Source organism: Artemia sp. Qi Xiang Cuo, chromosome 12, assembly GCF_049724085.1.
Source record: "Artemia sp. Qi Xiang Cuo chromosome 12, ASM4972408v1, whole genome shotgun sequence".
Classification (NCBI taxonomy): Eukaryota; Metazoa; Arthropoda; class Branchiopoda; order Anostraca; family Artemiidae; genus Artemia; species Artemia sp. Qi Xiang Cuo.
Window position 1 is genome coordinate 15,136,280 of NC_142805.1, and position 27,317 is coordinate 15,163,596.

The 27,317-nt window shown below is 35.2% G+C and overlaps 1 protein-coding gene across 1 annotated transcript; it reads right to left on the reverse strand.

Annotated features, from left to right (window-relative positions):
• Nucleotides 1-27,317, reverse strand: LOC148945821 (uncharacterized). The gene is made up of 3 exons (XM_089098350.1): nt 23,676-27,317; nt 3,754-3,924; nt 1-1,304 (listed from the first exon to the last, which is right to left on the reverse strand). Exons 1-3 carry the CDS (start codon nt 23,716-23,718, stop codon nt 229-231), a joined length of 1,290 nt encoding a protein of 429 aa, XP_088954476.1. The 5' UTR covers nt 23,719-27,317; the 3' UTR covers nt 1-228.

The window sequence follows — 27,317 nt, forward strand, 5'->3', positions numbered from 1 at the left end:
TATATTTAATAAAACTGTTTTAAAAAAGGCAAATCTTTTACAAATGTAATTAGAAACACGTTAACAAGCTAATAAATATGCATTGCAGAATATACTAAAGTGTTTTCATATATATTGTTAACAAAATTTTCCAGATAAAAAATTTATTAAGAAAGTTTCGTGAACATACAATACCCTTACACACTGACATACAAAAAGGGTTTTGCCACAGTGTGAGTTCTCTGATGATTAGATAGGATGGATTTTCGGGTGAATTTTTTTTTCACATCTATCACATTCGAAAGGTTTTCCTCCAGTATGAGTTCTCTGATGACGAGACAGGGTGGACTTTAGGCTGAATTTTTTCTCACATCTATCACATTCGAAAGGTTTTTCTCCTGTGTGAGTCATTTGATGACCAGATAGCTGGGATCTTCGGCTAAATTTTTTTTCACATCTATCACATTCGAAAGGTTTTTCTCCTGTGTGAGTCCTTTGATGATAAGATAGGCCGGATATTTGGCTGAATTTTTTTTCACATCTATCACATTCGAAAAGTTTTTCTCCAGTGTGAGAACTTTGATGCCGAGATAGGTCGGATATTCGGGTGAATTTTTTGTCACACCTATCACATTTGAAAGGTTTTTCTCCAGTATGAGTTCTCTGATGACGAGATAGGGTGGACTTTAGGCTGAACTTTTTCTCACATCTATCACATTCGAAAGGTTTTTCTCCTGTGTGAGTCATTTGATGACCAGATAGGAGGGATCTTCGGCTAAATTTTTTTTCACATCTATCACATTCGAAAGGTTTTTCTCCAGTGTGAGTCCTGTTATGATTAGATAGGTCGGATCTTCGGCTAAATTTTTTGTCACATCTATCACATTCGAAAGGTTTTTCTCCTGTGTGAGTCATTTGATGACCAGATAGGTTGGATCTTCGGCTAAATTTTTTTTCACATCTATCACATTCGAAAACTTTTTCTTCAGTGTGAGAACTTTGATGATAAGATAGGTCGGATATTCGGGCGAATTTTTTGTCACACCTATCACATTCGAAAGGTTTTTCTCCTGTGTGAGTCATTTGAAGACGAGATAGGTGGTATTTTTTGCAGAACGTTTTCTTACATATAGGACATTCGAAAGGTTTTTTCTTAGTATGAGAAACCTCCTGTTTTGTCATAACATTTTCATTATGAATGTTGCTTGGCACCTGTTGTTGACAACTGAAATTCATTTCTTCTTTTAGACACATTCTTGTAAGACCTGGCATGCTGGATAATTCACATCCTTCTTTGCTGATACCATTAGCATAGAGCATTGTAACTGAGAAAAGTAAAATAATATAAAATTCACAAAAAATAAATCACAAATTCTTCTATTTTTTACCCATTATTTTATTTACTATAAAACTCAGCTTTTAAAATCTCTAACCTTACACGGCCACTATAAATTTAATTTTAATTACTTTTGCCTTGGTTAAAAGTTTATAAAATCCAATTTGAGGCATCATTTATATTAAAATACAAATTCTTTATTCCTTTTTTGTTAGGTATTTTAAATTCTTAAGAATGAAGACTTTAATAAATCTTCTTAACAGTAGGTTTGTATAAAAAGCATTGTTTTACTATAATATTTATATGCTATATTAATTTCCTACTTTTACCAACTATGGCAGTTTCTTCAAATATTACAATAATCAAATAATTGTTTTTTTGTGTTTTTGTTACACAATATAATATTCTAAATAATTCTACATTACATCAAAAAGAATTGTCAAGGTTTGTCAAAGCAATCAAGGACCGTAGGAGCAAATAACAGATTTCTGATAGAACTCTTCTTAATTCAATCCTTTGAAAAAACGTCTATTTAACATTTCTGAAATACTTTAGTAACATGACTTTATCACTCTTTTTACTACTAGAAGTGTCGGAACTTTTTTTTGAAAAATTTAGGCATTTCTGACGATAAAACAGCTAATAAAAAATATTATATTAGTAGAAGGAAAAAACGAATACAATCTCAAAGAACTTTATCAAACTAATAAAGTCAAGGTTGTAATCCGCTTTCAATTTTGTAAAAGTTAAAATTTATGAAAAACCCATATTTTATTTAATTCTAAAATCATCCTTGCAGCAACAAGGCTGATTCCACTCCATATACATTATCCACTTATTTGGTGACATTGTTGCCTTAAAAGCAAGTGAAACCAAAGCCTTGTTTGAAAAGAATACCGTGAGTAGGGAGAGACACACTGGCATATTATTTTTATCACTCACACTCCTTGTACACTTGTACACATATCCATTGTACCCAAAACAATACAAAACATCTCATATGTTTTAAATTGTCAAATAGTTCTGGAATTATAAAAGCTAGAAAAAGGTTCCAAAAAAAAAATTAGTATATCGTTTAATAGAGACGTTTAATTGGTATGGACAATTTTATGCCCTAGTTGAAACCTTTCTTGCCTATTATTTACTAAATGTTTTTTTTTATGCAACCAGTGCACTCAGATTCAACAAAGACACATTTTTACGCCCCAAAACAGGATCAAAAGAAAAGTAAGATACACCTTTTCATTTGGAAAAGCAGAAATACAGAAGATCATCAAACAGTTTGTGGTAACGAACTGTAAGTAAGGAGCGACCCGGCTCAAAAGTAACCAAAACTCTAAAAAACGGAATTTTGATACAAACAGATAAATAAAAAAATCTGATTTTTATGTTGATTTCAAATATACAAGTTTCTTTAAGTTTAGTCTTACTTATCAAAAGTTACGACCCTGAGAAAATTTCCCTTATTTTCGAAAAAAGGGGAAAACATAGAGCCTTAAAGAAAATCATACCATCAGATTCAGCGTATCGGAGAACCCTACTGTACATATTTCAAGTTCCTATCTGCAAAAATGTGGAATTTTGTATTTTTTGCCATGGATGCGTTTTTTTTCCGGGGGAATAATATTGACCCAGTGGTCCTAGACTGTCACGAGAAGGCTCATTCGAACGGAAATTAAAAGTTCTAGGGCTCTTTTTTAAGTGACCAAACAATGGAGGGCAACTAGGCCCCCTCCCCTACTCATGTTTTTCCAAAGTAACCAAATCAAAATTTTGAGATAGCTATTTTGTTCAGCATAGTAAAAAAATCTAATAACTATGTCTTCGAGGATGACTTAATCCCCACAGCCCCCTGGGGAAGGGCTGCAAGTTATAAACTTTCCCCACTGTTTACATATAGTATTGGTTATTGAGAAGCATAGAGATGTTTTCAGGGGGGATTTTTCTGGTGGGGGTGTGGGGGTCAGTGGGAGGGGTTACGTAGGAACATCTTTCCATAGAAGAAGTTTTCATGGAGGAAGGGATATTGCTACGAAGGGGGCGCCGGATTTCCCAGCATTATTTTAAAAACGATCAGAAATTAAATAAAAAGAAACAAATTTTTTCAACTGAAAGTAAGGAGCAATATTAACTTAAAACCAACAGATATTATTGCGTATATTAGGGGGTTCACCCCCCAGTCAATACCTCGCTCTTTACGCTAAAGTTGTCTTAGTACTTTCAAGAGCTATTTATTCTAATTAAACGGCCTTTGTGATTCAGGGGTCTTTCTTAAAGAATTGGAACAAAATTCGAACTTTAGCGTAAAGAGCAAGGTATTGATGAGGGGGCGAACCCCCTAATATACATAATAATTTTTGTTCGTGTTAAGTTTTAATATTGCTCATTAATTTCAGTTAAAAAATTTTTTTATTTATTTTATCATATTTAAAGCATACCTTTATCCTCGTCAATAATCGACTCCCGTTTAGGATGGTCAGCAATAAGTTTACAATCTGTAGAAATGTCAGGGGCAACAGCAAAAAAATTGGCTTCATGTTTCAACAATAACATAGGATGTGTACTTCCAAAAATATCTTTATCATCATTTGAGGATGTATCTTCAGCTTCTACAAAAATTAGAGTAAACATCATATAAAAACCCGTAGCAAGTTTGTTACTTACAATGCGTGGAAACGCATTATAAATATTCAAAATGCCACAATTTTAATAGGGTACTCTATGGATGAGTAAAGATGAATTGGGCCTTCTTGCTTCCAAGGACCTTGTGAATATATGAAGAACAAGAAGGGTTGCAAAGAGAGGTAAATTTAAAACTAAACAATTTTGCGAACATAATAGCCAATATAGTAAGTTCTGTCAATACGTTTCTTCACTATGGTTGAAGTAATAGCTACCCATTATAAAACAAATCGTAACCTATAGTAGAAAGAAGCTTAAGGCATGACTGGAAAAAAATGGATGAATGACTCACCATTTGGGTGAAAAAAAGAAAAGAAAAAAAAAATATACAATTGAAATCATAAAGGTCAAAACAATGGATTAGAGACTTCATGCCCCCCCCTTACCAACAATAAAATCTTTTTTATATTGTTGCTGATTTGTTCCATTTTTGTATTTTATGACCTTTTAGTTTTTGCTCTGAGTCAATTTGTCATCTTTATTTTAGAACCAGACTCCTTGAAGAGTTTATCAAAAAACTTTTTATACAATATCTTCTTTTTTTTAATGTATCTTATCTTGTGAACAAAGACAGGAAACGTTCGACAAGACAAGTTTTTAATATTTAAAGATTTATGGTTTAAAGGGTTTGAAGAAAGAGATGGGAAACTAAAAAAAGGATAAGAAAAGTTTAACTAAAGCTGAAATGCTTGACATACTTTAAAATATAAATGTTTTTTTTACTATTTTTAATTTATGCCTCTCTCCAAAAACCTGTTCCTAAAGTAAAAACCTATAAGAAAAAACTACAAGTTTTAATAAAAACTAAAAGTTCAGCATTAATGAGAGCAGTTTCATCATTTGAAGCAAGATAGGACTGACACACCCATGCTTCTGAATACCATAACATAATTTGCAATTTAATACCATTCCTAAAACATTGTATCTTTTCTATTTTGACAAACTGGATTAATCTACACTCTTTTGATTTACTTCAACTATACAAGCAGAACTATTAATAGTGGCAGCCTGGAAATTTTCCATTTAAAACCCTCAGTTGGCCTTGAGATACTGATGAGAGGTCTTATTGACAACCAGCATACACATATTGCCGTACGATTTAGTTTCGAAGCAACATAACCTTTCCGTGAAAGTTTCTACTTTATACCTTGTTGTATTCCTAAAATATTCAGCCTGGATATATTGACGACCTAGATGCACTTCTATTTTGATTTAGTTCCATTGTTGTAGCAGAATTAGTGGTAGAAATAGCGGTAAAAGTCTCAAGCCTTAAGATTTTCAGATACACTATACACGTCTTTGATAATCTACATGTAAATAGTTTGCCTCCATCCAGTTCAAAACCGCCCTCGCCATTTTCAGAGACTACTACTACTAACAACTCACCAAGCCGCCTCAGGTCAACACAGCTACGCACGCTCCTCCTCCGTCCCAATCTATTTAAAGCCTCCCTTTATACTCCCGCCCACAAAGTTCGCATTTCCTTTAAATCTTTCTTTATTACGTCCTTCCACGCCAGACGAGGACGACATGCTTTCGGTTTAGCTCTAGACGGTTGGCCGAAAAGAACAATCTTCGGCAATCTGTAGTCCTTTATCCGCACGACGTGCCCTAGCCACCTCAACCTTTCTTTCATTATAGCCCTAGAGATCGGTATTGAACCACATTTTTTGTATAGCCTATTGTTTGAATTACGGTGAGTCAGCCGGGTACCCAGAACAATCCTTAGGCAATTTCTCTAGAAAACATCTAGCAAATCTTCATCCGCTTTTCGGAGCGCCCATGCCTCAGAGCCACATTTGACCACTGTCATCACTATAGCTTCCAATATTCTAATCTTGGTTTGCAGACATATCTTCCTATTCTTCCAAACTTTTTTTAACCGTGAAAAGACACACTGAGCCTTGGCAATTCTACTTTTAACATTTTTACTGCTCCCACCATCTTTACTAATAATACTACCAAGGTAAGAGAAGCTGTCCAACTGATCAATCTTTTCATTACACAACTTCACCTTTTCATCTTCACTTATTCCTAGCCTTAGTGACTTAGTCTTCTTAACATTAATTTTGAACCTTATTCTAGCACCCTGAACTCGCAAAACCTCTAAAACTTCATTCATTTTGCTCACACTTTCATCTAGCACACTTAAATCATCAGCATAATCTATGTCCAGGGGACTTTTTCCTCCCCATTTGATTCTGTGGTCTCCCCTTCCCTTTTCTGGGCTCCTTAAGACAAAGTCCATCAGAATAATCAATATAAAGTGGGATAGAACATAACCCTGCTTAAATCCTTATTTAATACAAAACCAGCTGCTAACCTCATTTCCTACCTTAACCGCAGCAGTGTTGTTCTCGTACATAGCACTAATCACTTTAATGTATTTTTCTGGTATACCATACAAGGATAAAACCTTTACTAAAGCTCTTCTATCAACAGAATCAAACGCTTGCTCATAATCTATAGAACTGAGGACCAAAGCTGTTTGAAAACTCAGGCACTTCTCAGTTATTAATCTAAGGGTGGTGAAAATTTGGTCGACACATCCCCTACCTTTTCTAAAACCGCACTGTGCTTCTCTTAAAGCTTTGTCTACGGCATCTCTCAGTCTAAAAAGTATCATATTACTAAGTAATTTACTCCCTACAGAGACCAGACTAATCCCTCGATAATTATCACACTCACTTTTATCACCTTTCTTATAAAGTGGCTTAACCAAGGTTTTCCTAAAATCGCTAGGTACTTCCAATTTTCAAAAATCATATTCATAATCTTCAGTAACTTGTCTCTAACCTCACAACCACCATATTTAAAAACTCATTTACCACACTATCAGCACCTGGAGCCTTATTATTTTTTAGTCCTTTTAGTACTGTCGCTAATTCCTCCTCACAAAACAAATCTTCCTTCACATCCAATGTATCACAAGCTTTTTCATTTTCCTCTATATATCTTCCTTCAACACTATCTCGGTTAAGCAAATTCTCAAAATGTTTGGCCCATCTCTCTTTAGTTTTTTCCTTATCACTAATTGCGGCCCCATTCATACCTTAACTGGGGCAAGTCCGCATTGACTACTCCCTCTCAATTTATTAACATCCCAGTACAATATTATACTGTACCGTGAGTAAAATGTGATATATTTAAAATACAAAAAAATAAAATCTTTTTCATTCTAAGGATAATTCCGACTTCCTCTAATTAAGTTTAAATCTCGTTTCAAAAAAGAAAAGTTCTTAATCAGCAAAAAGAAAAACTTCCTTTTAGTTTCAGCCAAACCTCGGCGCTAATCGAGGGAGACGGTTTTGAATTTCGCTAAGACATTTGGTAATAAAAAAAATCACTAGATACAGAGAGTTCACAGGAAGCTTAAGTTATAATGTTTAATCATCAGAAATATTTAAAACAAATTATTGGACTGTCAGTGAGCATAATGAAGTGAGTTTGCAAACATAATTACAAGGTAGCGGCCCCCGCCACAGGACTTGGGCCAATCGCGAAATACCTAGTAGAGCGCAGGATCTATACTCATGCGATATAGTTAAGAAAAGTGTTTTTCGCGGGATTATTATGTTCATTATTATTATTGGCATTCAGGCATTGCAATTCAAACTATTAGAAACATTCTTTATCAGAACTATTATGCAGTCATTGTAGAGACTTGGTCATTATTATCTCTGCTTCTATTTGTCGTCAATTGAAGTGAGCACTGTTGTACACTTAAAATGTAAGTCACAATAAATCTATTGCTTTTCTATGTGTTTGTTTCCTTTTATATGTCTGTATCTAATCGCACGGCAGGTAATTAGTTCGTATGCCTCCATCGGTAGCGCTCCCAGGAATCTGATTTCTACATAACATTAGAGGTAATTGATTTCCAGATAACTCAAGGAAAAGAGGTTACGTTTATATAGCTACATATTTTGTTTTCTCGCTTTCAGCGGGTGGCGCGTTCACCCGTTAACATTACTCCCCATTTCTGTGGCGCAGGCCACGATGGCACAATCCTTAGCGCTATAAGTGGCGCTATCGAAGAACTTATAAGGTGTAAATTCACAGCTTTTAAGCATAATATTACATTTGACGCGGTCAATCTTTATTACCACAATTAACAGTCAGTCTATTTTTTATCAGTAAATATGGCACGTTCAGAAGTTGAATGATCAATTGAGAACTAATTTGGCTATAAGCTTTTTAATTTAGATTTAATTATGGGAAAGATACAAAAATATAATTAAATTGATTACGTCTATTGCCGCTAAGCAATTTTGGTATATCTGTTTAGAATATCTCATAGGAGATAATAGACTCCCCCATAATAGGTTAAGTGAAAAAATAAATTTATTTTGAGTTAATTCAAAAGCAAAAGTGTCAGAAGAATTAAGCGAACTATTAATGGCGCAAAAATTGGTTGCGAAAATTTTAGAAATAGCAAAATCTATTCCGCAGTACGATGGACAAGCAAATATCGACGAATTTAATATCCAATTGGCCAAGTTTGTAGAATTAACAAAAACAGAGCTAGAACCTTTAGTCGGCATGCTCCTATTAAGATTAAAAGGCCAGGTCTTAACCTTTCTAAAGCAAATTGAACATACTATAGGTGATGACGCCACCCTGCAAATAAATACGGTGAACAAATTGTTAACGGCATTTAAAGATAGATCTATCGAAACCAGTTCTACAAATAAATTAAAAGACGGAATGGTATGCTTTGACCATTCACAAAATATAAGAGAATATCTTGATAATATACGGATTTCAGTAGAAGCAAAATGCGGAAAGGGTTCAGGAGAACTGTATGAAAAAGTCACACTAAATACCTTTTTGCAAGGGCTACCCCCAAAACTATATAGAATGGTAATATCCAAAAATATTCAGACGTTGGATCTTGCAGTTCAGGAGGTAGAGCGACTGATTTAAGTTGATACAATGGTGGCTAATCGCAGAAAAGTAAAAATAAACTGCCTAGGCAAGTCAAACTCAAACCCGACCTTCAAGGGCGAACAGGCATCTCAAATCTTCCTTTCAAGGGATTAATTTCAAGTGCCACAAAGAAATAAAGAGCAAGAGTCTGTTAGGAAGAAACCAGTGCGTTTTCAGCCTGTAAAAGAAACTACTTGTGAAAATAACACGACAATAATAAGTTGCTATATTTGTAATCGACCTGGGCATATCGTGAAGGAGTGCCGTTATGTCCCCCATCGCACACAAAGGATCGCCATTGGTAGAACGCAAAATTATGGTAGCTATTTGTTCGGAAGAACAAGTTTTAGCACCAGCGTTACATCAGTGTACAGCTATGAACGACTATGGCAATCGGTACTTTACAACGCGTGAAAACCCAATTTTTGTAATCCTCCCCACAATAGACAAAATGATTATATACCTGAAACCCCAAAATACTGGCCTAACCAAATTAAATGTATGAACGGCTTATCGAAATCCCGAAAATTTGCCGACGGGAAATACAAATTTTTCAAGCCGACGGCAAATAGTTAATTGGCCGGCGGGAAATGAAAATTTTTTCAAGCCAACAGCATGGCAGTCAGCGCCAGCAGCCGGCACAGGCGCAAGAAATCCAAACTATCGTAATAATACATGGCAAAGGCAGACAAATTTAAATCAATCAGATATGCCTACGGAATCTCACATCTCAGAATCTCTATTGCAGACACCGACGTTGGAAATAAATCCACGGGGAAACGCGTCAGGCCCCTCAGAAGTATAATTTGGACCAAGATGTCGCCTAAATTGCTCTATGAGTCTAAACCAATAGTAGTACTGTCTTGTAGTGATAGCAATAACAATTTAACTATATTTAATGATTTTTTTTGTAGCAAGTGTTTTCTTTAAAGCTTTGATTGACTCTGGTGCCCCGTTTAGTATCATAAAATCATGCGTATTTAATATGTTGCCTCCGCATATTAGGCTACAGAGGAATCAATTCAACTAGCATGACAGGGTATAAATTGGATGCAAAAAGTTCAATTCGCGTAGACGTGAAGAGGGATAATTGAATTTTTCCGACAAATTTTATTATATGCAATAACTTTCCGTACGAAATCATTAGAGGCACAAATTTTTTAAGGTCTAATAGAGTACTATTAGACGTGGCAAACGAAAGGCTTGTCTATCCGGCTAAGGTAGAGGAAGGAATTTCTACCTTAAGAAACTGTAACAGAGGTTACGAAGAGAACATAACCGTAAATAAAATTTCTGGCTGTATAATGTCACAGTCTTTCTCTCATAAAGTTATTCAAGGAAAACAGTGCCTAATCAGGACGTTTTTAAATTGTTCTCAGAGACATCGTAGAGACAAAGAGAAATTAAACAGTAAATATATTGAATCCGTAAAAATTAAAATTGGAGATGCGCGGCAGCAAAGGTCGAATGAAATCAAGACAATAGTGGAATTATGGAAAAAAGTAGTGATCCCCAATGCAGCTAAGGCAAAGCCAATGTTATTAGCAGATAGCGCCGACCTTAATTTAAGAGACAATAAAAAGAAAGAAAGATATTACGGATCTGCGATACAGAAAACAAAGATACCTCCCAAAACAATGCAAAGAATTCAAATATCACAGATGGTTGAACCAGTAGAAAGCAAATCTGAAATTTGGTTTGCGACCTCGTCAAATGAAATTCCTGAAAATCTGTTATGCGAGGAAAAGATTATATCTTACGACAAAGGAGAAGGTTTTATTTGGGTAACTAATAACTACGAAAATGATACAATTACAATAAAAAAAGGGAACCTATTTAGTGCAAATCCAAGTTATCTCGGAAAATGATTTAAATAGATGGGAAAATTCCAAAAGAAACCTAGTAAATGGCATTAAAACCTCAAATAACAAATACCCTCTAAATAAATCGCAATTCTTAAAAAAATTCAATATGGATCATATTAAGTACTTAGATCTTAAGAAAAAATTACGCGATTTACAAAGGATTTTGAAAGATGTTTTTTCAACATCCGATGATGACATCGGACTGATACCATTTCATGAACAATCAATTTTAACTACTGGTAATCCTGTAGCGAAACAGCCATATCGTGTGCCGTATAAGCACAAAGAGTGGTTAAAAAATAAATTTATGAATTAGAAAAAAATGTAATTATACGCCCCAGTATAAGTCCGTATTCTGCAACAGTGGTCTTGGTACCAAAAAAGAATAGTGATCTAAGACTTGTTGTTGATTATAGAGCCCTTAACAATCAAATAGTTAGTGATAATTTCCATTACCAAGAAAAGATGAAATTCTTGACTCTATCTCGAGCAAAAACAAAATCTTTACTTCTTTGGACCTCACCAAAGGCTACCACCAGGGGAAAATAGCCGAAAAAAATGTCTATAAAACTGCGTTTTGTCCGACCGATTGGGGTTCATATGAATACTTAAGAATACCTTTTGGACTTAAAACAAGTTCAAGCGCGCTATGTAGACCCTTATTACACCTGTTAAGAGGATTGAAGAATATCATCCATTTTGTTGACGATATCATATGCGTGGGAGAAAACGCTGAACAACACTTAGCAACATTAGCTAAGGAGTTCGAGAAATTCAGACAGGGCAATCTAAAATGCCGGCCTGAAAAAATAAATTTATTTCAACCAAAAATTAAATTTTTAGGAGTAGTGGTGACGCAAGGAGAGATATCTCTAGATCCAGGAAAAATAAAATGTGTTCAAAACCTCAAACCCCCAAGAAATATGAAAGAATTGAGAGGAATTTTAGGTCTCACGGGCTACTTTAGAAAATTTGTGCGCAATCACGCCCAAATTGCGAAGCCCCTCACGGAATTAACTATAGAGAACTCCCAAAATGTTACCAGGTCCCAGGAAGCTCAATCTTCCCAAAACCGTCTCAAAAAGGCACTCACTTCTGAACCGGTATTATCACTACCTAATTTCGAAAACGGACAATTTGTGGTCACAACCAATGCTAGTTCAAAGGGCATTGGCGCTATTCTTTCGCAAATAATCCCGGTAGAAAACCCTAATCCTCTAGAGGGAACGCCTAAACAAAACAAATAGAAAAAGTTATATACTATTCGAGTAGAACTTTATCAAAAGGCGGAAGCAGTTATTCCGCCACAAGGTTAGAATTATTATCTATAACCCACCACTTGGACAAAGTTAGACACTATTTAATTGGTAGAAAATTTATACTACGATCAGACCATAAAAGCTTGCAGTACCTGCGCACATTTAAAAACCCCACAGGAATTCTAGCTAGATGGATTATGAAAATCCAAGACCTAGATTACGAAGTTGAACATTTAAAAGGTAAACAAAATGCAGCTTATGACTTATTGAGTAGATACCCAGAAAATATGCCGTCGGACACCGAGGAAAATGAAGTTAACGCTATCAATACCAAGAGAAAACATAAATGTAAGAAAAACAAGGACAAAGACACAGTAAAAGAAAATAAGGATAACTATTGTCCCTTGTCTTTAGAAAATATAAAAAGAAATCAAAAAAAGAACGAAATGTGTGTAGCACTTATTAATTATTTTGTGAATGACGATGGGTTACCTGATAAATTCAAAACTCTAAGAAAAGAGATAATTTTTACAATGATCTTGAGGAAGAAATACTATGTAGAATCGTGACCGCAGAAGCAAATAGAAACCAAACCTCAATAATACCTGTATTACCCCAAAAATTAATAACACCTGCATTCGAATATTTTCATTCAGATATAGGTGGACATTTAGGAGTAGCGAAAACTTCTACATAAATTAAAACAATATTTTTACGTGCCGTCGGAAGTAACAAACCTTAACGAATTTGTAAGTACATGCCAAGCGTGTAACTTAAGAAAAAACCCCAAGCTTATCCTAATCCTCTAATGGAAAAAGTCTCGGTTGCGAGATTCCCCTTCAATATTGTCTCATTTGATTTATATGGAACCAGTGGAGGCTTGCATGTTTTCAACAGAGGCCATACTTGTATTCTTTCAGTTATAGATCACTTTTCTGGATTTACTTTTGCAAAAACATTATAAAATCAAGGCGCTTACGCCACAAGTAAAGCATTAGCGAAATTATTTTTAAAATTCGGCATCCCAAATAAGGTTTTAAGTGACAGCGGAAGCAATTTTGTTTCAAAAGTAACAAAAGACTTAATGAGTTTCCTTAACATAGAGAAATTGGTGACATCGCTATATCATCCACAAGCTAATGGTAAAATAGAAAATAGACACAAAATATTTTCGAATGTATTAAGTATTTATACAAAAGACAACAGGAACGATTGGGATCAATTCTTACCTTATTTAACTAACATAATCAATACTGCTGATTCAGAAACAGCCAAAGACAACCCTTTTTATTTACTTTTTTGTCGCGATTTTAGAATCCCGTATGATGAGATTATTGAGTCCCGGCAACATTACAATAACTCGGAGGATTACTATGATTTTTATGAAGAAATACTATGCAGAATCGTGACTGCAGAAGCAAATAGAAACCAAACCTCAATAATACCTGTATTACCCCAAAAATTAATAACACCTGCATTCGAATATTTTCATTTAGGTATGGGTGGACATTTAGGAGTAGCGAAAACTTTCCATAAATTAAAACAATATTTTTACCTGCCCTCGGGAGTAACAAAACTTAAGGAATGTGTAAGTACATGCGAAGCATGTAACTTAAGAAAAAACCCCAAGCTTATCCTAATCCTCCTATGGGGAGAGTCCCGGTAGCGAGATTCCCCTTCGATATTGTCTCATTTGATTTATATGGAACCAGTGGAGGCTTGCCTGTTTCTAACAGAGGCCATACTTGTATTCTTTCAGTTATAGATCACTTTTCCAGATTTACTTTTGCAAGAGCATAAAAAAATCAAGGCGCTTACGCCACAAGTAAAGCATTAGCGAAATTATTTTTAAAATTTGGCATCCCAAATAAGGTTTTAAGTGACAGCGGAAGCAATTATGTTTCAAAAGTAACAAAAGATTTAATGAGTTTTCTTAACATAGAGAAATTGGTGACATCGCTATATCATCCACAAGCTAATGGTAAAATAGAAAATAGACACAAAATATTTTCGAATGTATTAAGTATTTATACAAAAGACAACAGGAACGATTGGGATCAATTCTTACCTTATTTGACTAACATAATCAATACTGCTTATTCAGAAACAACCAAAGACAACCCTTTTTATTTACTTTTTGGTCGCGATTTTAGATTCCCGTATGATGAGATTATTGAGTCCTGGCAATATTACAATAACTCGGAGGATTACAAACAAGAATTCATAAATAGGATGAGGAAAACTTATAAGATAGTTAGGCAAGAGTTGGAAAAATGTAAAATAAACCAAGAGCTATGAAACCAACCCAAAGTCAAGGGGAGCATAAATTTCAAGATAAAAGATTGCGTCTACCTAAAGAACGAGGCAAAGACGGAAGGCAAAGAACTTGTCGAACAAATATTCTGGACCGTAGAGAATAGTCAAAAAGTACGATGACGATTATACTTTTAAAGTAGTGAACCCTGATACTGGAAGAACTTACAGTGCACATGTTAGCCGAATAAAAAGAGTAAAATTTCCAGAAAGAAGGGTACCGCGTCCCTCGTCTACCGATTCATCAGATGCAGAAAAATTGCCCACTAAATCCAGATTAGCAGAGATAAAACCCTTTAATTTCAAGCAAGACTATTTTGAAAACGAGAGTGATGAAGAAAACTTTGAGTAATTCTTAGCTATGAAAAATCTGGTTATTCCGGAGAGGAAAACCCTAGTACCAGAGAGAATAAAAACACCCAAAGATCCAAGAAGTTCATCATCGGAGAGTGCGGGAAAACTAGGTTATACGATATCTCCAAAAAACCAATTTCTCCCTGATAGAATATCGACCCCTTGTCCCCCCAAAAGATTTCCAGACGATATGGTTTCCCCTGCAACACCAATAGTGAGGCCCCTGTCATTACAGGAGGAACTGAACAGAGCTGTAGAAACTCCGAGTATTATTGTAGAAAAAACTCCTCCCAAAGATTCAATTAAAAAAAATCTGCGAGAAGCTATGGATTTAATAAATTTCCCAATAAAAACGAGTCAAAGTACATTGCCTAAGAATAAAACTCCCAAGGATGACCAGCAAGGACAATATCATGATATAACTGTGTCCAAGGTCAAGCCTAAACAGTGGACTTCATAGAGGGAAACACTAGTGCAAAGAATGCCCTATCCCCCTGAAGACACGGCATTTAAACAGTGGAGAAACCCCACAAACACTTTGGATTCCTCTCAAATGACTCAAGACTCTTTCAACTCTCCCGAGTTGAAAACCCAAAGCTAAAACTTAGAGAACAAACATTCTACTTCCAGAGGAGTTGAAATTAACGAAGGAGGGCGAGGTGATACCTACAAAATTCGAGGTGCAACTTCTAAAAGTTCTAATGCGGAGTCATCGGAAACTAGTTCCGAAGAGTCTGACGGCGAATCAGACCATATGATAGTTAAAGAAATAGGGCAATCAAAACCGACTTCAGCGGCCGCGCACGCGAAAGAAACAAAATTAAAATGGCAAGAATTTTGGAAAAAACAATATAAAAAATTCTATCTCATATCGTTTGCAAAACCGAAAAAGAGAAACCTACAACAAGCAGAAGAAAAAGTAACGAAATTATCGGGCCGATCGGTTAAAAAACCCGAAAGATGGAATTACACTTAATCAGTATAGGATTAAAAGATTTTAATGGATAGGCGTCATAAAGGAGTAATAATTTAAAAACTTTTAGTTTACGAGTAAAAATCATACAATTATAAAAATACTGTAGAGAAATTTTGTTCAACATATATCAGTTCCCGAAAAAAAATTGTAATTAAAGTCATATTGCATATAATTAATACGAATAATTTCCTTTAATATAAAAACTGTACCCGTACCATTCTAGTACGATGTATCCAGTCTAGCTGAAAGAAGCCGTGATAGGAAGTACTAAACGACAAATATTCATAAACCTTAGAAACGAGCTTTGGTTATTTTTGGTTCCAAGAGAAACTGTTGGAACTTTGACTTGTTATAATAAAACAGAAAGAATAAATCCAAGTTACAGGACAGAATTAATGTTATAAGATATGGGTACGATAACCATAAAACAAGGATGTCGACTTGTAACTAAGGAGTTAAGTGTTCGAACGCCATTAATTACCACGACCACAAATATAATAAGTCAAAAAATAATCAATTTTAAGGCAATTAACCTGTCGTACACTATTCCCATTATAGAGAGTGAGGAAATGAAAACCTTGATATGGTCCAAATAGAAAATAATAAAGGGACACTAAGGCTTACAAAAATAAGAGAAGCATTAGACTCCCAGATTCCCCTATTTACAAATGAGAACCAGAGATTAGCGTATGTAGATAATAGATACGGACTATTCTCAACCAATTTTTTGCCGAACTTACTACTGACCGTATGTTCCGTATTCGCGATTTCCCCGACCATGAGAATATTACTGACTCTTAATTATAGGAAAGACCTGAGACTAAGAAGACAAAACCTAAGGCAAGAACACGGGGAAACGGCTGAAATACACAAGCTAAACCCGGAACGCCATGAGAACATCTAAGCCAATGAATAGGGAAGACATTAGAAAACGAGTGGGTATAGAGGTCTCCACTCGCCCTTGCTATGTCTTGTTCCCTCATTGTAAGTGTCGTTTACGTAAAACCGTGTGGCTATGACGCTGCAACATGCATTTCTTAAACATCACGGACGTGCGTGAACAATGAAGGCATGAAATATGTTGTAAAATTAGACCTCAAACTTAATGATGTAGCGTAACTTATATTTAAAGGATTGTTTTAAACCTAAGGGAGAATTAAATAAGTGTTGAAGAATTAAATAAGCTTTTTGTATCGTTGTTTCCTTTCTCAAAAAAAAATTGAAGACATCTCTGTGTTAGATTTACCAATGGGAATTATAGGTATCTGAAACAAATATGATAAGAATGTCGTTTTATCAAAACAAGAGTTTATTTAGTAATGTCAGAACATCTTTTTATATTGTTTTTTAGGGTGATATATGACCTAAGATTGTAAACAACCATAATGCTTGTAGTTCATTATTATAACTTTTTTTAAATAGCGTGTGATTCTGCCTCGTTATTTTCATTACAGGAAGGGGATTGATATAGTGGAAATCAATCATTACAATGCGTAGTCCAGTGCAGATACAGTCTAGTAGCATTGATTTTCATCATACATCAACCTACGAAGAGTACTCACCATAGACTCAGGCAATTTTCATCCTAGCTGATCGGTAAAAATTGTAATTACGTTTGATCGTTGCATCTGCGACCACAAACGATATCGCGTATCAGGTAACATTATATTTGATTTTGACTATGCAGTGCATTATAGAACAATATAATCACTTAAATCCTGAGAACACCATCGACCAGAACAAGAAATAAGTATATAAATATCACCCTTGACTATCATTATGGACCCATGTACCATACAACTGTATAGTTATGATATTTGATTATCCCAAAGATCATTTATGTGTAAAAGATTCACGCGTCGAATCCTTTTCGACAATCCCTCGGATACCATCCTATAACCTCTATCAAATGCGGAAAGTTAATATTTCTGTTATCCCATCAATAATACGAGATAATTTCTAAAAATGGACCTGGAAACCAACCATTGAATTACAGAAACCAAAATTAACCCCAGTGACTAACCCCTCAGTGACAATATACCCCTCCCACAAGTTAAAGACAATATCTTACACTACATATCCAAAGTATTGTCGTACTATTCATTTAATTTAGCGTAGATAGGAAGCAGTTTGCCCTATAGTCAGCAAAATAAAAAAAAAACTTGTAAAAGGTAGAATAGCTAAAAAAATCTCAAAAAAATCTTATGTAAAGGTAGAATAGCCCCAACCTTGTTGGAAATGTAAAAGTCATCAGTGTTAGATGTAGAAAAAAAAAATCTTTAGTATAGTAGCTAGGCTAGAACCATAAATAATCTTAATCCATTAGAATAAACTTTAGAAAGGGATGTATAACAAAATAAGAAAAGTAATAGAGAGAATTTTTAGCACTCCTGATTAAGCTTATATAAAAGTAGAAAATTATACAATGTCAATTAAAATTACGTAGGACCAATAGTAAATAAATCGCGAATATTTCAAAAACCCAAGAGCAAGCAACTCTTAATCACGGGACGTCATTAAATAATGGGAAGGGTAATATGTACCGTGAGTAAAATGTGATATATTTAAAATAAAAAAAATAAAATCTTTTTCTTTCTAAAGATAATTCCGACTTCCTCTAATTAAGTTTAAATCTCGTTTCAAAAAAAGAAAAGTTCTTAATCAGCAAAAAGAAAAACTGCCTTTTAGTTTCAGCCAAACCTCGGCGCTAATCACGGGAGACGGTAATAAAAAAATCACTAGATACAGAGAGTTCACAGGAAGCTTAAGTTATAACGTTTAATCATCAGAAATATTAAAAACAAATTATTGGACGGTCAGTGAGCATAATGAAGTGGGTTTGTAAACATAATTAAAAGGTAGCGGCCCCGCCATAAGATCTGGGACAATTGTGAGATATCTGGTAGGGAGCAGGATCTATACTCATGTGATATAGTTAAGAAAAGTGTTTTTCGCGGGATTATTATGTTCATTATTATTATTGGCATTCAGGCATTGCAATTCAAACTATTAGAAACATTCTTTATCAGAACTATTATGCAGTCATTGTAGAGACATGGTCATTATTATCTCTGCTTCTATTTGTCGTCAATTGAAGTGAGCACTGTTGTACACCTAAAATGTAAGTCACAATAGATCTATTGCTTTTCTATTTGTGTTTGTTTCGTTTTATATGCCTGTATCTAGTCGCACGGCAGGTAATTAGTTCGTATGCCTCCAGCGGTAGCGCTCCTAGGAATCTGATTTCTACATAACATTAGAGGTAATTGATTTCCAGATAACTCAAGGAAAATAGGTTACATTTATATAGCATCATATTTTGTTTTCTCGCTATCAGCGGGTGGCGCGGTCACCCATCAACATTACTCCCCATTGTTGTGGAGCAGGCCTCGATGGCGCAATCTTTAGTGCTATAAGTGGCGCTATCAAAGAACTTATAAGGTGTAAGTTCACAGCTTTAAAGGATAATATTACATTGAAACGGTCAATCTTTATTACCACAATTAACAGTCAGTCTATCTTTTTATCGCTACATTACTATTATGCGGTCTAGCTGCATCTTCCAGATCCTCGATTTTCAGAGAGTTTAATTAATATCCTTAGAATTAGCACTAGCAGTAGGAATAGCAGCAGAAGCAATAGTATAATCAATTAGAGTAGTAGCCTATTAGTGACAGCAGTACTAGTATTATTAGTAAACAGTAATAGTATTCATATTTGTGCTTTTTGGTCTAGTGCAATATCCTCGTCTCATGCCTTGATAGTTTCAACTTAATACTTTAAGCCATTTTTGACATATTGCTGATAAGTCCTGTTGATAAGCAGCATGTACATAATATGTTTGGCTAAGCCCAACATCCCCTCAACAGGCCCTGAAAGTTCCACATTAATTCTATTGGCCTTAGTAACATTAGTACTAACAGCAGCAGTGGTACCACTACAACTAGTATTAGCATGAACATAGTACATTTTTATTAGATCAGCATACCCCTTAACATGCCATGAAAGTTTCAACCTCATACTGAAAATCATTCTTGATATACTGCTGATATGGCCTTTTGATAGCCTTCATGCAGATGTTGTATTGCAATTTAATTTAAAATACCCCCTGAAAACGTCTAATACCCTTAGTCTTATTAAAAGTAGTAGGAGTAGTATTCATACAGCATCTTTTGGCTAGTTCAACATCCCTCTCAACACGCAGGAAAATTTCGCCTTAATACGGCATGTTGTGATGCAGTTCAACTTCCCCTTCAGTATAGTTATAATAGTAGTAGAAGTACAAATAGTACTAGCACTAAATAGTAATAGTACTAGCTGTAGGACTAGACGTAGTACTAGCACTAGTAGCAGCATGCACATATTGTCTGTTGGTCAGTTAAACATCCCCCTCATCAAGCCCTGGAAGTTTTAATTCAAAACAAAAAGCCATTTAGATTATCTGTATGTTCATAGTATGTTTTAACTTAGTTCAACTTCCCCCTTGACATTTTCTGAAATTTTGATCGTAATACTCGTAAAAGCCAGAATATAATTTGTACTTTTTGACTTGACTTAACTTGACTTAATGCTCCTGCTGGTGGTCCAGCGTAGAGAGACACGTGACTCTTCGCCTCCATTCGGAACGGTCTTGTGCAAGCGTGACTGCTTCTTGTATATCAGTGCCGATCATTGAGAGGTACTGGGTGAGGCTGTCCCTCCATCTGAACCGGGGCCTTCCGCAGGGGCGCTTCCGGCCATGCGCAGGGGGATCAAAATTAAAGAGAGTGCTGGCGGGTGTTTCTGCTGGCATGCGGACCAAATGGCCGAACCACCGTAGGGTTCGTGCAGCGACCTGACGAGAATTGGGGGTCTGATCTGATAGTGCCAGCAATCGGGTGTTCGAGACGAAGTCGTCCCATCTGATCCCTTCAATAATTCTCAAGAATTTTTTTGGGCCACGTCTATGGCATCACGAGCAGAAGCAGCAGCCGGCCAGGTCTCAGCACCGTAGAGAAGGACTTGGGTTATGGTGGTGTTGTAGATCTGCATTTTTGTTTTTCGGCTGATGTTGGGCTTTGACCACACTGAACGGCATAGTCGTGCCATAATTGATGCGGCTTTTCCGATGCGCGACTGAACTTCAGTTTCGACTGAGCCGTTTTCCGTGATGACAGATCAAAGGTAGGTGAAAGACTTGACAACCTCGACGGTGTGCCCTGATACGTTGAATGTTGGTGAGTTGGCGGTGTTACCTGCGGAGTCAACGATCATTATTTTTTTTTCTGCCAGCTAATATGTAGTCCCACTTTCAGGGCTTCTTCCGACAGTGTGTTGAGGGCTTCTTCGAGTTCAGCTGTAGAAGTGCATATCAGAGCAATATCATCAGCGAAGTCGCAATCAGCTAAAACTCTGTCGCCATACCTAAGTCCGAAGGGGAGCCGGTTCGTCGTCCGATCCATGACATAATCAATCACCGCGTTGAACAATTCAGGAGCAGTAGCATAACCTTGGCGTACACCGGTATTTATTTTAAACAGTGAGCTTCGACGACCATTAACCTGGACGGAGCTTTTTGTACCAGTGTAGAGCGCCTTGAACAGGTGACAGTATTTGTCCGGGAGACCTGTTCGTTCTAGTATCAGCCAGAGAGACTCACGGTCGACCGAGTCAAAGGCTGCTTTAAAGTCAACAAAGACGAGGTATGCTGTACGCTGGAACTCACGAGCTTTCTTGATGACCTGGCATACAGTGAAGATCTGCTTGGTCGTGGATCTGTTCGGCATGAAACCTGCTTGCTGAATCCGGCGGCACTTACGGATGAACTGGGTACTTCTATCTATCAAAGTCATGGCAAATAATTTGCCCGGAACCGACAGGAGGGTGATTCCTCTGTAGTTGGAGCAATTTGTACTTTACTGAAAAAAAAATTCTTTTAAATGTTTTCACTTATAACTTTAAGAAAAAAAAAATTAATTACGATTTTAAGGAATAAATAACAGCATATGTATATTAAATTGACAATGCACATTTTTTCAGTAAATTCGTTTGAATTTTTTTCTGTAAAGTGCAAATTATATTCTGGCTTTTAGACAGCATAGGGTTTAGAACCCTACTTAGATTAATTTCTGCTCGTTTTCAGTTTGACTTATTTTAATTTCTGTTTGTTTTGGGTTTCATTTATTTATTAATACTGATTTATTCTAGTTGTATGCTTGGTAGATTATTTAATTCTATTTTTGTTCATTTTCGGTTTAATGGAGTTCTTTACTTCTTTTTTTTAAACTAATTTTGTGCAAAAGTTTTTTTTTTATTAATAGTAGTACAAGCCAGGGTCATTACTAGCCAAAACGATTGGAGGGGGAGCAAGGAATTTTATTAAATAGCTTGTCAGTTTCATCAACTGTTTTTTTTTCCAATAATTAGCATAATTTCCCTTTTGAATACAATACAGAAAATCACTACACAAAAAGGTAAAACTGCCGCATTTACCAACCAAGATTGAGATTTTGGTATTTGTCATTTCACTATTTTCATGCTATTTACTAAACCAATTAGAAAATTCTGGCACCATCTGTAAAATCACGACAGGAGTTGGTAAAACTGCTGTGTTTACTGAAAAAGTTCAAGATTTCTTTAGATGATATGTCAGTATTTTTGTGGTTTTCATTTAAACAAACAAAAAATTGGTGGTGTCAGAAAAATTGTGGCACTTTGCGCCATGATGAAACCAACTCATTTTTTACAGTGCCCATAACAGCGGGGGGGGGGGGCGTCTCCCTCCCCCCATACGTGACAACTCTGGTAGTAGCAGTGGAGGTAGTTGCAGTAGATGTACACACACATTACCTTTTGGTCAATTGATCTTTCTCTTTAAGCATTCCTTTACACATCAGGGCCTAATCCATTCCGGAGATACACCCTTTTGATAATCATCATGTAAAATTGTGTTTCAATTTAATTAAATTTAACCTCAATATTCTCTCAAATTTTCACCTTCATAAGCTTAGATTTAATAGTACTAGCATCATAGTCATAGGAGCAGAACTAGAAGTGTTGTATTAGCAGATATAGTAACAGTAGTAGCCAAAGTAATGATAGCAGTAGTAATATGTATATGTTGCCTGTTGGCCAGTTGAACATCTCCTTCATGGTGCCATGAAAGTTTATGCTTGATATGGTAAACTGTTCCAAAGATATTGCTGATATGCCCTTATGAAAAAAAATGTATGTAAATAGAGGTATCTCAACTTTCTGTTCAACATTTCTTCAAATTTTACCTCAATATCCTCAGCCTTGATAGTAGTCACTAAAGAAGCAGGAATTTTTTTTATTTATTTCAACATTCTTTGAAAGGATCACCTGAATGCCCTTTGTGTTTTTGGAAGCAAAAAGTCAAACATGCCACTCTTTCCCAATACCTAATACTATATGTAAACAATGGGCAAATCATATTTTTAGGGGGTTTGGATTCCCATAGAAATGGTTACTGGACAGTTTGACTATGCAGAACAAAAAAGATATCTCAAAATACTGATTGACTGTGTTTGGAGAATTGATGGGCATGGGAGATAAGCTGGTTGCCCTCCAATAACTTTTGACTTTTAAAAAGGCCACTAAAACTTTCAATTCAAAATCAAATGAGCTCCTTCCAAAGTTTCTACAATAACTTTCTCTATACAAAAGGCCTTGGTGAAAAAAAAATATGTTGTCCCCAATTTGCTCTTCACATAGCCTAGGCTGCATTTTTTTTCATTAATTAGCAGCTAATCATATATCAAATAAGACAATAAAACACATAATAAGCAGAACATTAGTTTGAATGATTTTGTTGTGGAAAGTTTTATGGTAATTAAAAATAAACTGGTTTTATAGCTTGTTTAATCTTTTTTTGCATATAAGTAGCAGAAATCATAGGAGAATAGAAATTTCTGTTCTTTTTTTTTTAGCAAAAGCACACCAAATAAACATCATTCAGCTGAACCACCAATAATATCAATTACCTTTTTTAACAGCAGTAATACCAAAGAGCTTGGAGGTTTCCATGTTTCCCCAACTTAGTCAAACACAGTCAGCTTCTCTTGACTACTCTAGGCAATTAGAAATTTATAGAATATAAACAGTTATTGATTTACAATATCATATTTTCAAAAGAGAAGCGCATTTCATATACTTAAGTACAAGTGTAATTAGTATCTTGAGCACCTTGATACTTTAGAATAAAGAGAAGAAGGGTTTGGGGAAATCTGACTTTTCACAGACCCAACTTCAATAAAGGAGCAATAGGAAAGGAATGACCAAAGCTGAGGTGTTAGATACAATTTCAAATGTTTATGCTTTTTTAATTGCTTCTATAGGCTAATTTCTCTTTCTTAGCAACCTCCTCTTAATATTAAAATTTAGAATTTTTTTTAAATTTGACTTTATGTTAAGGAGAAAACAATTCTGTTGTTTGGAACAAGAATGCCAAAACAGAAGAAGTTCTTCCTCACGTTCTTCAGAAGAAGTTCTGACAAAGAGCATGAGGGTCATTCTTTTTTAATCCAAGATTTCAATCCTTAGCATCTGGCTGAATATTTCCAGAGAAATGAATATACAAGATCAGAATTATATTTGTTATTTGGTAAATAACTTTGCCTAATACAGGTTAGCCCTTTGAATATTGTTCTTGGCTCCTAGAACTTGTCTTAGCCAATTCTTATACATTTGTTGTATAAACATCTCATTTTATTTTTGTTGCTTCAGTGGCTGCAATGAACTTTTTTTCTATGAAAATTGGGATTTTCCACCATCTGCTAGCTGTGAAACTGTTTGGCATTAAAAAAATATTGCATAAATGGAGATCAAGAAAAAGAGAGTGAAAACAGAAATTAAGACATTATATTGTTTCTTTTTTCAAAACACAAAAGGCACCTATCAAGTAGGCAAATTTCAAAGACTTCAAAATCAGAAAAAAGTGGACATAGTAGCTTGACATTATCTTCCCAGAGTATGTTTTTGGCCTTGAATTAATTACTGAAACTTTCACTTCTTTGGGTCAATTATACTTTAAGATGGCAAAATACCCCAAAAACTAGAATTTTTCAGACCTCTCCCCTTAACCCTTCTTATATTTATTTGACGGGCAATGCAGAAGTAGACAACTGGTGCATTAAAATACACTTTGTAAGGCTTCTGACACCCAAAATGACCAACCACCCCTCTTTCATTAGCCTATAGCTGATGCAGAATTACACATCACTAAACATAATTAAATGAAAAATCAATTGAGTTAGCTTAGTTTATTAGAATAGTAAGATAAATGTTTATATTAATCATTTCTCTAGTGTCAACTAGTGGCAATGGTGTTTACAAGCAAACCCAGGTGGATCTCTTAAAATTAAACCCTGAATTATAGCCCTCAAATTGTGAGATAAAAATTGTTTCCATATTTTATGTGTTATCCCTGATATATTGGTACCCCAGAAATTAAAATGGTTTACCCTGGTGCTATATTCTATATGTTTGGACTTTGAAATTAAGCAGTGCTGCATTGTTAAAATTTTGATTTGTACAAACAAAGCTATGAAAATGCACTTTTCAGGAAAACAAGTAACAGACATAAAAACTTTTAGCATATGTTGTGCTTCATGCAACACACAAATCTCCCTTCAAACAGTACTCTCTACAAAACATAAAATCCCTCCCTTTCTCTTTTTTATTATTGTTATTATTAATTTATATCCTTCACAACTGAATAATTATCTTAAATAAAAAAGTTGTCATCAATGCAATACACAATACCCTCATCATTTCTTTTCTTTTCTATCATACAAATTGCCAGATTGTCTCTACAAACAAGAACACATGATCTAAGGCTGGGGCTTAACCTACCAAAATTTCAAGATTCTGGGCTTTCTGGGTAGTGAAGCTGGTAAATAAAAAGAACTCCCAGATATTTTTTCACTCCCGCTTTCCCACGTTTTTCAGAGCTTCTACAGTCTTTTTGTTTTCATGTTTAATCAAAGTCACTTTTTTAACTTCTTCTGTTTCTTTCATCACAAAGATATTTTTTCAGCAAAAAAGCTTCCAGAATCTGGAAATGGGAAGCTCAAATGACCCTTTCTTCTGAAATGGTCCAGGGTACTATTGGTCTGGCTTCATATTCCTGATTGTATGCAAAGAACATGTAAACATAGAATCTGGAAGCCCAGATTCTGCCAATTCGGGGGGGGGGGGATGAAGTCCCAACTTAACTTTTTTTTCTTGGCTTGTGCAACTTTATTAGAACCCAAAGGGGCACACTATTTAGGCTTATATATTTTTATCAGCCTTAAACTTCATTTCAGGTAGGCAAAAAAGTATATAAAAAGTAATTATGGCTGTGTTTTAATTGAAGCAATTGGAGGGAACTGTTGAACAAAATAGACCCTAGGTTTTTAAGAACATCTCTTAAAAAAATTTGGTAAATATATACCAAATCATATTATTGAGTTAGCCACTAGTGTCAACTAGTGGCAATGGTGTTTACAAGCAAACCCAGGTGGATCTCCTAAAATTAAACCCTGAATTATAGCCCTCAAATTGTGAGATAAAAATTGTTTCCATATTTTATGTGTTATCCCTGATATATTGGTACCCCAGAAATTAAAATGGTTTACCCTGGTGCTATATTCTATATGTTTGGACTTTGAAATTAAGCAGTACTGCATTGTTAAAATTTTGATTTGTACAAACAAAGCTATGAAAATGCACTTTTCAGGAAAACAAGTAACAGACATAAAAACTTTTAGCATATGTTGTGCTTCATGCAACACGCAAATCTCCCTTCAAACAGTACTCTCTACAAAACATAAAATCCCTCCCTTTCTCTTTTTTATTATTGTTATTATTAATTTATATCCTTCACAACTGAATAATTATCTTAAATAAAAAAGTTGTCATCAATGCAATACACAATACCCTCATCATTTCTTTTCTTTTCTATCATACAAATTGCCAGATTGTCTCTACAAACAAGAACACATTATCTAAGGCTGGGGCTTAACCTACCAAAATTTCAAGATTCTGGGCTTTCTGGGTAGTGAAGCTGGTAAATAAAAAGAACTCCCAGATATTTTTTCACTCCCGCTTTCCCACGTTTTTCAGAGCTTCTACAGTCTTTTTGTTTTCATGTTTAATCAAAGTCACTTTTTTAACTTCTTCTGTTTCTTTCATCACAAAGATATTTTTTCAGCATAAAAGCTTCCAGAATCTGGAAATCGGGAAGCTCAAATGACCCTTTCTTCTGAAATGGTCCAGGGTACTTTTGGTCTGGCTTCATATTCCTGATTGTATGCAAAGAACATGTAAACATAGAATCGGGAAGCCCAGATTCTGCCAATTCGGGGGGGGGGGGATGAAGTCCCAACTTAACTTTTTTTTCTTGGCTTGTGCAACTTTATTAGAACCCAAAGGGGCACACTATTTAGGCTTATATATTTTTATCAGCCTTAAACTTCATTTCAGGTAGGCAAAAAAGTATATAAAAAGTAATTATGGCTGTGTTTTAATTGAAGCAATTGGAGGGAACTGTTGAACAAAATAGACCCTAGGTTTTTAAGAACATCTCTTAAAAAAATTAGGTAAATATATACCAAATCATATTATTGAGTTAGGAGTAAAGT

Excerpts from the sequence above, each read along its gene's own strand:
- LOC148945821 (XM_089098350.1), bottom strand. The coding sequence starts at position 23,718 with ATGGAAACCTCCAAGCTCTTTGGTATTACTGCTGTTAAAAAAG. Across the intron at positions 3,925-23,675 it reads TATTACTGCTGTTAAAAAAG|AAGCTGAAGATACATCCTCA; the intron begins GTAATTGATATT and ends TAATTTTTGTAG. Across the intron at positions 1,305-3,753 it reads GATTATTGACGAGGATAAAG|TTACAATGCTCTATGCTAAT; the intron begins GTATGCTTTAAA and ends TACTTTTCTCAG.